The sequence below is a fragment of the Crinia signifera genome, chromosome 11, assembly GCF_055691185.1.
Source record: "Crinia signifera chromosome 11, ASM5569118v1, whole genome shotgun sequence".
NCBI classification, from domain to species: Eukaryota; Metazoa; Chordata; class Amphibia; order Anura; family Myobatrachidae; genus Crinia; species Crinia signifera.
This window is the reverse complement of record NC_139227.1, coordinates 61,398,808-61,412,337: the sequence shown is the minus strand read 5'-3', so window position 1 is coordinate 61,412,337 and position 13,530 is coordinate 61,398,808. Positions and strand designations below refer to the sequence as shown.

Sequence of the window (13,530 nt, the reverse complement as noted above, 5' to 3'; positions counted from 1 at the left end):
GTGGTGTGAGAATAAAATAGTGTGCCGAGCGTAGCGAGGAACCGAGCCTGAAGCATGGCGAGCGCAGGATGCGGTGCACTTTAACCTGTGTCCGTGTCTACTGTTTCGACATTCGGGTAAAAAAAAAACCAGTGAAAAACCCCATGTCGACCCTTTGACTGTCGACCTAACCCATGTTGACCTAATGACCCTGTCGACCTTATGACCCTGTCGACCTAGACTCATGAAGACCTTCCTGCATGTCGACCTAATGACTGTCTAACAACTTGCTGGCGACCAACTGATCCACATCCGATAAAGCAGAGTATGAGTATCTGTATGGCTGCCTCTGCTCTTGTAATCTTCATGTAGACACAGTAGGACAAGCACTACATGGATAGCGGTAAAATAAGTTAATACTGCAGAACTTCAAAAAAAATATTTTAATTATGCTTCTTGCAAGTTCCAATTCCTTTGTTATATTAGTCTCCCTATGTAGTTCAAATGCATTACCTGCACTGAAACAAAAGACCAAGCATTTAGTGCAACAGTTTGGGAATGCATAAAGAAAATGTCCAAGACAGAAAATGCATCATCATAAAGCAAAACTGGTCTCACAGCAAGTCAATGACAGGTTTGCTGGGACCATAGAAGATATTCCACCTTATATACTGATAGCACAAAACAGCTCAGTCTTGTCCTGCTTTAGGCATCAATATGTCAGATGTTGATCTCCAGAAAGGTTCCTCCATATTTATTCTGGCATCACTCTTTCTCTCCTTCCTCTTCCTCGCTGCTTTCTTCACTGTCAGATTCCTCTTCACTGTCCTCACAATACACACGGTTGGTGTTGACAAATAGGTCACTATCATCCTCTGAGTCAGTGTCATCATTATCCTCCTGAGACTTCTCACCAGTTGAGCTTTGTGCATCTGCCCCTTTAATACTGTAGCAAATAAAAAAAAATAAAAAATCTTTGTTACAAATTAACTAGAGCTACAACAACATGAACTATAAACGTTTCTTCCAGCAGAACATAAAAAAATGAACAATGTCGGTTACTGCTATTTGCAAATAGACACTTCTTTTACCTATCCAGGAGGGCCTTAAGCAAATTGTTTAAATAATTGCATATACTAGAGTTATTAATAAGCAAATCCATAAATAGCTTAAACATGGTCAATGTATGGGTATTGAAGGGTTAATGTCTGCAAGAGCACCAGCTCCTACCCTATTGCCCACTACCTGCCTGTACAGCTAGTTTCATTTGGTGCCCAATAGAGCCTGCACATCTTCTTAGAGCTGCCACTGTAGCCAGTTCATGCTTTTACTTTTATAAACCCCTTGATTGGTGGGTTTTGCTGGGGCAGGACAAACCTACCGGGGGAAGGTTTGTCCTGCCCCAGCAAAACCCACCACAGAACTGGAGGTTAAGTAGGAAGAACATATTGACATCAAAATATGTAAAGTTTTCAAAACTTACCTCCCTTTTTCCTTAGCAAGATCATCTTCTTTATTGAACCCCAGTGGCCTGAAAATGATGAAGTATACAGTATATTAGTATACAGCTATACTGTGAGACTTGTCACTTATTGTCCAGTTATCCTAGAGGGGTCCTCAATCTAATTTGCTCTGGGACCCCATCAGACAATAAAAATTATTATGGGACCCCAGCAAGTTACTACAGAAGGTCATCACATCACACTTGTAGTTAGCAGACAGCACATACATGGCAGCATTGTGGAGGCACAGAGTGATGGGAGGAGTCTAATATACCACAACCCATCACATCACACGTGTAGTCAGCAGGCAGCACATACATGGCAGCATTGTGGAGGCACAGAGTGATGGGAGGAGTCTAATATACCACAACCCATCACATGTGTAGTCAGCAGGCAGCACAGACATGGCAGCATTGTGGAGGCACAGAGTGATGGGAGGAGTCTAATATAACCATAACCCATCACATCACACGTGTAGTCAGCAGGCAGCACAGACATGGCAGCATTGTGGAGGCACAGAGTGATGGGAGGAGTCTAAAATAACAGACAATTCAACAGATCTTTCAGACTCCTTGAATCACTGACTGAGATTAGAAAAGTCATCAGCCTGATGGTCAGCAACATGGAGTCGTAACCCCATGCTGAGAAGGTTGGGACCCACTTTGGGGTCAGGACCCACAGTTTGAGAACCGCTGTCCTAGAGAAATGCATAGGCGTAACATGGGTAACAAAGGTGCACACGTTACTGTACAGTAGTTGAGTGATTTCATTACATTGCTTTACTTATTTAATTTATTAAAAGTTTCTTATATAGCGAACACATATTCCGCAGCACTTTACAGAGAATATTTGAACATTCACACAGTGGAGCTTACAATCTACAGTATATTCCCTACCACATACACGCACACAGACATTCTAGGGAATTTGTTGGGAGCCAATTAGCCTACCAGTATATTTTTGGATTGTGGGAGGAAACCGGAGTACCCGGAGGAAACCCACGCAAGTTCGGGGAGAATATACAAACTCCGCACAGTTAGGGCCATGGTGGGAATAGAACCCATGACCTCAGTGCTGTGAGGAGGTAATGCTAAGCATTACACCATCCGTACTGCCCCAGTACGCATAACAACATTAGGAAAAACAAGATATGCAACAAACCAATCTAAAAACATAGGGGTTTTACTTTAAAAGAATGCTAGACATACAGTGGTGCTTGACCGTTTGTGGACCTTTCAGAAATTTCTATATTTCTGCTGAAATTTGGCCTAAAACTACCTTAGACTTTCACACAAGTCCTAAAAGTAGATACAAGAACGAAATCAAACAAATTAGACAAAAAGATTAGATGTGCTCAATTTTTTTTACCGAGGAAAATAATCCAATATCACATCTCTGTGAACCTGATTCCGGCAGATCAGGAATAGGCCCAAATAGCATGTGTGTGACATCCAATCCGATGTGCGGTCCTGTGCACAGTGGAACGGAGCAGGACATAATATGTGCTGCACATATGATCTACGGTTCGGACTCTCTCCCGATGGCAGGGAACAGGAATCACATGAGATACATAACATGCAGAAGTACTGCATGCATTGCGTGTGATCCTGTTGCCTGAGAAGGTCCCGGGTGGCTCAAGGGGGATTGTATGCCACTTCTGAGGGGAGAAGTTGCATAGTGTTTGGGGCCTTTAGTCCTGAACATTGGCTAGGAGAAATTTTACCCCATTCCTCTGTACAAAACAACATCAACTCTTATGTTGGTGGATTTCCTCCCATGAACTGCTCGCTTTAGGTCCATCCATAACTTATAAACTGGATAAAGGTCAGGACTTTGACATTCCAGAACAGAAATGTATTCTTCTTTAGCTAGTCTTTGGTTGAATAACTTTTGTGCTACATTCTGAGATGCAACTCATGGACAGATGACATTGTCCTAAGAATATTCTGGTATAATTCAGGAAAAAGAAAAAACTCACACTGCCATGTTGACATATTGCCTGAAGCCAGAAGTAACATTCAATTTATTCTATGGGATACAGGAGCAGGCAGCCCACTTAGGTCTTATTGCTGATCCCCCTCAACAGAACACTTTGCGTATTGCCTGGTCTTGTGAACATCACCACGGGACACAAGATAACTGAAAATATCTAGCATTTGACATGTCAAGGTTCCAACTGTTTTGTCACAGAAATCCCCAGGATTCAATAGAATAGAACCGGCATTAAAGCCCCCAATCATCTATAAACATCACTGACCAGCAGACACTACACAACCATCTCAGTTGATCATTTCAGTCAGATTGGAGAGGGCTCTTTCAGCCTCACAATGCACCACCAAAAAGGTATGTAGCCACCAGATGATGGCTGGAGTAACACTCCTCTTAGTGTGGCATCATGACGTGGTCCCTTGTTCTATGGATTTAAAGTAGCAGGGTGGTATCACGGTGAATATTAAAGAATTGTGAAGTCCATGCCCAGTAGTGTAGCTGCTGTAATCCAACTGAAAGGGGGACCGATGTATTGTACACTCTAGGATTTTTTTAAGACAGGGTGCTGGCCACCGGGCAGGGTACTTTTTTCAATTGGGAGGGCACATTTTATATTAGAAGTTTACAATATATATATATATATATATATATATATATATATATATATATATATATATATATATATATATATATATATATATATATATATATATATATATATATATATATATATATATATATATATATATATATATATATATATGTTCTTTGGGTCTGGCACTCCTGTATAACTTTAAAGTTGCTGCAGCCGGTGCCCTCACAAGGGGATAGATAGAGGCTTTGTGGTGCGGCACTCGTAGCTTAATGATTATAAATAAATACTCCGTACAACGGGATAAGTGATCAACGTTTCAAATAACGTGTATTTGTCATCAGGATAAAAATATTCAAAAAGCACACATACCTTTATAGTAGAATACAAACATGTGAAGTGAACAGCGAGCAATACAGGCCCGCCCTGCCGCAGGAGGGGGGTAAGTGACATCATAATTAGGCGTCCAGTCAAAGTACTCTGGAGACGCTGTGTGAGTAACCATAGTGACAAGAATTAATCAACATTGAGGGTATCGGTTTGTTAAAAGCAGAATAAACATTATAACAATAGATGGGGTTAAAAAAGCTGAAAAGATGCGCAAACAAATACACAGTACATATGGTAAAATAGTATACAAAGTTACAAAACCCAAGCGTATGGTACTTAGTGCTCATAGCTAAAGACTGCAATAACACATTGCCATTTAAATACTGTGAATGAAGTATTTTCATTTAAATACTGAAAATGAAATATTTTCATTTAAGCCTCTGGGGGCCACTGTGTCAAGTCGGTGTATCCACCGGGATTCGCATTGTAGCAATTTTTTGGATAGGTTGCCACCTCTGATAGACTGTTTCACGCAGTCAATCATGCGATACCTTAATGTGCTTATAGGGTGCTTGCGCTCCAAGAAGTGGCGAGACACAGGTTGTTCTGCTTTGCCGCTGGCAAGGGCTATTTTTATAGCGCTGCGGTGTGCTCCCATTCGTTCTTTGAACTTTCGTTCAGTTTTCCCGATGTAGCTTAAGCCACACGGGCACACTATTTGGTAGACCACGTGATTGGATTCGCATGTAAAGTGGTGTCCAATGTGGTATTTTTTGCCACTATGGGGATGATGGAATGTGTCTCCTGTCAGTAAGTACTGACAGGTGACGCACGAGCATTTAAAACATCCATTTTTGCGATTTGTCAGGAAATCAGGATACACACTGGGCGATTTAATGATTGGGACTTCAGTTTTAACCAAAAGGTCACGTAAATTACGGCCTCTTGAATAGCACGGCATGATGGTTTTGGTCATGAATGGCAATGAGGGGTCAGAGCTTAATAATGGCCAGTGTTTCTTAACTGTAGTAGTTATTGCAGGGGAAGCTATATTATATTTATTAACCCATGGCATACGAGTATCAATTTGAGGGTTATCAGTCTTCCTCTCTTTTTGGATAAGTAATAGCCTGTCCATTTTAAGAACCTTAGTTTTGCAATCCTGTAAGAGTTTTTGATCATAACCTCTGTTAGAGAATTTTTTTTTATAATTCTCTAAGGTCATCAAGTTGTTCCAAACATTTTTTGGGGTCACTATTAATACGGTAGATCCGTATCATCTGTGAGTACGGCAAACCGTTAATCAAACTCTTGGGATGACAACTTTGGGGTTTGAGCGGAGTATTTCTGTCGGTTTCTTTAATAAAGACCAAAGTGATTATTTTATGGTCAGTGATGGAAATATCAATGTCAAGGTAATGCACCCTCTCGTTACTTAGCTCGAACGTAAATTTGACAGGACTATCTGTGGCATTATGTTCAGTGATAATTTTGGCTAGATCGGCTCCTTGTCCTTTCCATATGACCAACAGGTCATCTATGTAGCGCTTAAATAATATCACCTGTAAATCAAATTGTGGGTTAGAAAAAATGTATCAAACTCAACTGAAAACATGAAAATATTGGCATACGCCGGCGCAACTGAAGAACCCATCGCACAGCCTTTTATTTGAACATAAAATTCCTTATTGTAAATAAAAAAATTATTAGTAAGAATTAATTCAAGTAACGTGAGAATAAATTGTATTTTGGAATCAGAAAAATTGCTCTTAGCTGACAAAAAACGTTGTACTGAACGTAAACCTAAGTCATGTGGTATTATAGTGTACAGATTGACCACATCGATTGTGGCCAACCAACAGTCCTCTGGTACTGTAGACAAGTTGTTAAACTCACGTAAAAGTGAGGTACTGTCCAGTAAATGAGTGGGTTCTGCTTGGATTAATGGTTGTAGCCAAGAGTCCAGTAAAGTAGCTGATGGTTGTAATAATGATCCATTGGCCGACACTATTGGACGTCCTGGTGGGGGGTCCAGTTTCTTATGTATTTTCGGTACTGTATATAGTGCCGGCACAATAGGGAAATCCGGTGTCAAAATCTGAGCAATTTTATTAGTGATGACATCTGTGTCGATTCCTTTTTGTAGAATGTCTTTTAACTTCGCTGTGCATTCCTTGGTGGGATTAATACGTACTTTGTGATATGTCGATGTGTCGGATAGATGTCGCATAATTTCTTGATGATAGTCCTGTAAGTCCTGGAGAACTATGCCTCCTCCTTTATCCGCAGGTCTTATGACTAGTTGCTCATTTTTGGATAAAGATTGTATGGCGTAACGTTCTTGTGGCGACAAATTAGGATGCATGCGGGACTTTTCTTTAGTCAAACTGGTCACATCTTGTTCAATAAGGCGTGTATAAGTTTTTATGCTGGCGTTGAAGGTCTGTGGGTCAAAAGTTGATGGTGGACAGAATTGTTTGATGGCTTTAGGGACAGGTTCCGGAGTTGGTATAATTATAGGCGGTTTGTTGTGGAAATATTCTTTAAGCTTTAAGTTGCGTATTAGGTCGTTTTTTTCAATCTGCCATTGTAAATTATCAAATTGCACTGAGGGAACAAACCCTAGACCTTTCGATAGAAGACTGGTCTCACTAGCAGAGAGTTCATGTGAGGAGAGGTTGAATATTAATATCTCTTGTTCGTTGGTGGGCGCCCCACTCGTCCTCTTGCTTTTCCTTTGACACTGCTTTCCTCTTCGCGTAAAACGTCTCCGGAGGCTTCTCTGGCTCCTCTGGTACGTACTCCTAAAGGGCCACTTGTTGCATGATTTTTTTCTGTTTCACTGTTTGAACTGCCCATTTCTTGGGAAGAATCTGTGTCTAAGGCACTTTTGAATCGGCTGGGGTTGCGTTTATTTCTCCTAAAGAATGGAGTTCTTTTGCCGCTGTTGTTGATAGTGTTCCCCGATAGCCATCGGTACACTGTATGTCTTTCATAGTCTCCCTCGACCTTGGTTAGTTTTTCTTTTTTGAAAGCAAGTAGTTCCTTTTTATATATCGCTACCTGTGTGCTCAATCTGTTGAGCCAATCCATATCTTTATCTGCCGTTAGTGTGGGCAGATTGATTTTTTCAAACGCTGAAATCTTCTGTTTGATGTTGTTTAATTCCTTGGAGGATTGTTCAACTACTAAAACCATAATATCAAGGGAGCATTTATTAAGAACGGCTACCCATCTTTTACAAAAGTGGGGATCGAATCTCCCGATGGTAGGGCAATTGCGTACCCTAAAGCCACGGGGTATTTTTTTGGATTTACAATAATCACTGAGGGAGAGGGCATGAAGTAAATAATCAACTTCCTTTTTCTTCATACGAAGAAGGTCTCGATATATAATATCTGGTGTAGATGATTCCACCTCGTCATTGATGCCTTTTTGCAGAAGTACTGCTGCTATTTCTGCTTCCGAGAGACTAAGTGTGTCTCCAACTGGAAAATTGAACAATTCAGCATTATAATCCAAACCACCTTCTGCCATTGCTGCAGATCGTTTTCGGTGGAAGATACCTCAGTAGTTGCGGTGCGGGACCGTGCGGTGTAAGAGGGGAGTGAAAAAACTTGCTGTAAAGCCGTTGTCCTGGACATGCAATAGAATTTGCTGGGTGCCGAGGCTGCTGAGACCGAGGTGGGGTCCCAGAAATATAGAGGTTCTTTGGGTCTGGCACTCCTGTATAACTTTAAAGTTGCTGCAGCCGGTGCCCTCACAAGGGGATAGATAGAGGCTTTGTGGTGCGGCACTCGTAGCTTAATGATTATAAATAAATACTCCGTACAACGGGATAAGTGATCAACGTTTCAAATAACGTGTATTTGTCATCAGGATAAAAATATTCAAAAAGCACACATACCTTTATAGTAGAATACAAACATGTGAAGTGAACAGCGGGAGATTCGATCCCCACTTTTGTAAAAGATGGGTAGCCGTTCTTAATAAATGCTCCCTTGATCTTATGGTTTTAGTAGTTGAACAATCCTCCAAGGAATTAAACAACATCAAACAGAAGATTTCAGCGTTTGAAAAAATCAATCTGCCCACACTAACGGCAGATAAAGATATGGATTGGCTCAACAGATTGAGCACACAGGTAGCGATATATAAAAAGGAACTACTTGCTTTCAAAAAAGAAAAACTAACCAAGGTCGAGGGAGACTATGAAAGACATACAGTGTACCGATGGCTATCGGGGAACACTATCAACAACAGCGGCAAAAGAACTCCATTCTTTAGGAGAAATAAACGCAACCCCAGCCGATTCAAAAGTGCCTTAGACACAGATTCTTCCCAAGAAATGGGCAGTTCAAACAGTGAAACAGAAAAAAATCATGCAACAAGTGGCCCTTTAGGAGTACGTACCAGAGGAGCCAGAGAAGCCTCCGGAGACGTTTTACGCGAAGAGGAAAGCAGTGTCAAAGGAAAAGCAAGAGGACGAGTGGGGCGCCCACCAACGAACAAGAGATATTAATATTCAACCTCTCCTCACATGAACTCTCTGCTAGTGAGACCAGTCTTCTATCGAAAGGTCTAGGGTTTGTTCCCTCAGTGCAATTTGATAATTTACAATGGCAGATTGAAAAAAACGACCTAATACGCAACTTAAAGCTTAAAGAATATTTCCACAACAAACCGCCTATAATTATACCAACTCCGGAACCTGTCCCTAAAGCCATCAAACAATTCTGTCCACCATCAACTTTTGACCCACAGACCTTCAACGCCAGCATAAAAACTTATACACGCCTTATTGAACAAGATGTGACCAGTTTGACTAAAGAAAAGTCCCGCATGCATCCTAATTTGTCGCCACAAGAACGTTACGCCATACAATCTTTATCCAAAAATGAGCAACTAGTCATAAGACCTGCGGATAAAGGAGGAGGCATAGTTCTCCAGGACTTACAGGACTATCATCAAGAAATTATGCGACATCTATCCGACACATCGACATATCACAAAGTACGTATTAATCCCACCAAGGAATGCACAGCGAAGTTAAAAGACATTCTACAAAAAGGAAATCGACACAGATGTCATCACTAATAAAATTGCTCAGATTTTGACACCGGATTTCCCTATTGTGCCGGCACTATATACAGTACCGAAAATACATAAGAAACTGGACCCCCCACCAGGACGTCCAATAGTGTCGGCCAATGGATCATTATTACAACCATCAGCTACTTTACTGGACTCTTGGCTACAACCATTAATCCAAGCAGAACCCACTCATTTACTGGACAGTACCTCACTTTTACGTGAGTTTAACAACTTGTCTACAGTACCAGAGGACTGTTGGTTGGCCACAATCGATGTGGTCAATCTGTACACTATAATACCACATGACTTAGGTTTACGTTCAGTGCAACGTTTTTTGTCAGCTAAGAGCAATTTTTCTGATTCCAAAATACAATTTATTCTCACGTTACTTGAATTAATTCTTACTAATAATTTTTTTATTTACAATAAGGAATTTTATGTTCAAATAAAAGGCTGTGCGATGGGTTCTTCAGTTGCGCCGGCGTATGCCAATATTTTCATGTTTTCAGTTGAGTTTGATACATTTTTTTCTAACCCACAATTTGATTTACAGGTGATATTATTTAAGCGCTACATAGATGACCTGTTGGTCATATGGAAAGGACAAGGAGCCGATCTAGCCAAAATTATCACTGAACATAATGCCACAGATAGTCCTGTCAAATTTACGTTCGAGCTAAGTAACGAGAGGGTGCATTACCTTGACATTGATATTTCCATCACTGACCATAAAATAATCACTTCGGTCTTTATTAAAGAAACCGACAGAAATACTCTGCTCAAACCCCAAAGTTGTCATCCCAAGAGTTTGATTAACGGTTTGCCGTACTCACAGATGATACGGATCTACCGTATTAATAGTGACCCCAAAAAATGTTTGGAACAACTTGATGACCTTAGAGAATTATAACAGAGGTTATGATCAAAAACTCTTACAGGATTGCAAAACTAAGGTTCTTAAAATGGACAGGCTATTATTTATCCAAAAAGAGAGGAAGACTGATAACCCTCAAATTGATACTCGTATGCCATGGGTTAATAAATATAATATAGCTTCCCCTGCAATAACTACTACAGTTAAGAAACACTGGCCATTATTAAGCTCTGACCCCTCATTGCCATTCATGACCAAAACCATCATGCCGTGCTATTCAAGAGGCCGTAATTTACGTGACCTTTTGGTTAAAACTGAAGTCCCAATCATTAAATCGCCCAGTGTGTATCCTGATTTCCTGACAAATCGCAAAAATGGATGTTTTAAATGCTCGTGCGTCACCTGTCAGTACTTACTGACAGGAGACACATTCCATCATCCCCATAGTGGCAAAAAATACCACATTGGACACCACTTTACATGCGAATCCAATCACGTGGTCTACCAAATAGTGTGCCCGTGTGGCTTAAGCTACATCGGGAAAACTGAACGAAAGTTCAAAGAACGAATGGGAGCACACCGCAGCGCTATAAAAATAGCCCTTGCCAGCGGCAAAGCAGAACAACCTGTGTCTCGCCACTTCTTGGAGCGCAAGCACCCTATAAGCACATTAAGGTATCGCATGATTGACTGCGTGAAACAGTCTATCAGAGGTGGCAACCTATCCAAAAAATTGCTACAATGCGAATCCCGGTGGATACACCGACTTGACACAGTGGCCCCCAGAGGCTTAAATGAAAATATTTCATTTTCAGTATTTAAATGAAAATACTTCATTCACAGTATTTAAATGGCAATGTGTTATTGCAGTCTTTAGCTATGAGCACTAAGTACCATACGCTTGGGTTTTGTAACTTTGTATACTATTTTACCATATGTACTGTGTATTTGTTTGCGCATCTTTTCAGCTTTTTTAACCCCATCTATTGTTATAATGTTTATTCTGCTTTTAACAAACCGATACCCTCAATGTTGATTAATTCTTGTCACTATGGTTACTCACACAGCGTCTCCAGAGTACTTTGACTGGACGCCTAATTATGATGTCACTTACCCCCCTCCTGCGGCAGGGCGGGCCTGTATTGCACGCTGTTCACTTCACATGTTTGTATTCTACTATAAAGGTATGTGTGCTTTTTGAATATTTTTATCCTGATGACAAATACACGTTATTTGAAACGTTGATCACTTATCCCGTTGTACGGAGTATTTATTTATAATCATTAAGCTACGAGTGCCGCACCACAAAGCCTATATATATATATATATATATATCTGTATATATTGCAGTATATATTGCACACTGCACTAGGATTTACGCCCATTAAACATGGTCATACTTCGTTATGCCCATTACATATTCTGTCGCAATGACAACTACACATTTTGGCACACACTGTAATGCCTCTTCTTACACATTTTACCACACACCATAATACCCATTACACATCATGGCATACACCGTAATACCCATTACACATGATGGCACACACAGAAAGTTCTCAGCAGCATGTCAGCACGGTGGGGGGGGGGGCAGCATACGGGCGCAGAGTGCCACACAAAAAGGGCAGGGTACATTTTCAGGTTTTAAAAACAGGCAGGGTGCGGCACCCTACAAAAGAAGCTTAGAGGGAAGACTACCTATGAAACTTGTTGTTTCAGGCATCTCATATTGTAGGGCATATAGACTCTAGGTGCAGCAGGACACCTCTGTATTTCGTGTATTGTACTACATTCTTTCTTTATTATTCATACATTGTCTTGCTGAGGCCTTTCTGATCACCAAAACAAGAGGAGAAAGCAGTACTCAAGAAGCTTCTTTCCAATAACCTGACTGCAAAGGAAGACATGCTACTTTTTTTATTCTCTTTCCAGCTTTTTGCTGCAGAAATACCCCTTTTTCACAGCTACATGAATCCCTTCCATCATTCACATAAGAAAAAAAATCCTGACATCTCCACAAACCCAAAATAAAGATATCTTACCAGAGGCCCTCTTTCTGCAGAAGGCGTTGGTGATCTTTATATATGATGAAAGATATCTCTGCTTTCACCTTCTCTCCTTCAGCAATAGGATCAACAATAAGAAAATCTCCTATTTGAAAGAAAAATGAATGCACCGTTTAAACCAGATCATGAGCAGGCAAAATAAACTAAAGAAACAAAGCACAGATGCAGGTTCATTAAACCAAATCTCTATCTACTCAAACATTTCAGCAGGTATGCAGTCATCTACAGTGTCTAAGTCAACAGTCAAAACGCCGACCACTACTGTTCGACATGGTGAAAAAGGGATTTTTGTAAGAACTTACCATTCCAATCCCTTTCTCTGATTCTATCCTGGTGATGCAGCTTGACCTTGGGATGTAGGAGGGGTCCAAAGGAGCCAGGCACCTATGCTAAACTTTCAGAGAGGCAGTCTCCTCCCTTCTGCATCCCAGGATTCCTCAGTTCAACTTCCAGAGCACACTAGGATACATTGACTCAGTACAACGCCTGAACATATTAATATTAATATGTACAATCAATTTAACATAACCGTAACATGACAAGCCATGAAAACAGTATTACTTACTGAGCGTAAGGGAGGGATCGCTGCGTCACCAGGATAGAATCAGAGAAAGGGATTCGAATGGTAGGTTCTTACAAAAATCCCTTTTTCTCTTTCATCTATCCTGGTGATGCAGCTTGACCTTGGGACGTTCAAGAGCCGGTCCTTTGGGAGGGTACGCTCAGGTTTGCAGTTCTCATCACTGCTTGCCCAAATGATGCGTCTTGAATTTCAACGCGAACTCACGGAACCTGTAAAATTTGGTGAAAGTGTGAACAGATGACCAAGTGGCAGCCCTGCATACTTGTTCAGCTGTAGCTCCATGGCGCACCGCTCAAGAGGCAGCAACCGACCTGGTGGTAGGAGCATTGATCCTGGAAGGCACTGGTCTGCCAACTTTAGTATAGGCAAAAGCAATTACTGACCTCAACCACCTTGCAATGGTCTGTTTAGAAGCAGGCCAGCCCTTTTTGTGTACATCATACAACACCAACAAAGAATCCATTCTACGGAGATCTTTCACTCTGTCCACATAAATGCGCAAAGCGCGAACAACATCC

The 13,530-nt window shown here is 41.0% G+C and overlaps 1 protein-coding gene across 2 annotated transcripts in view; it reads right to left on the bottom strand.

Moving 5' to 3' along the window:
• Positions 1-407: 407 nt before the first annotated feature.
• The window catches only part of EIF1AD (eukaryotic translation initiation factor 1A domain containing), a 38,361-nt gene continuing 25,238 nt past the window's right edge, over positions 408-13,530 (bottom strand). For both annotated transcript variants that reach the window (XM_083165254.1, XM_083165255.1), the window contains exons 4-6: positions 12,406-12,514; positions 1,463-1,510; positions 408-925 (exon numbers count right to left, since the gene is read on the bottom strand). In XM_083165254.1, coding sequence (XP_083021380.1) covers positions 745-925; positions 1,463-1,510; positions 12,406-12,514 — 338 coding nt within the window. In that variant the 3' untranslated portion in view covers positions 408-744. The remainder of the gene's footprint in view (positions 926-1,462; positions 1,511-12,405; positions 12,515-13,530) is intronic.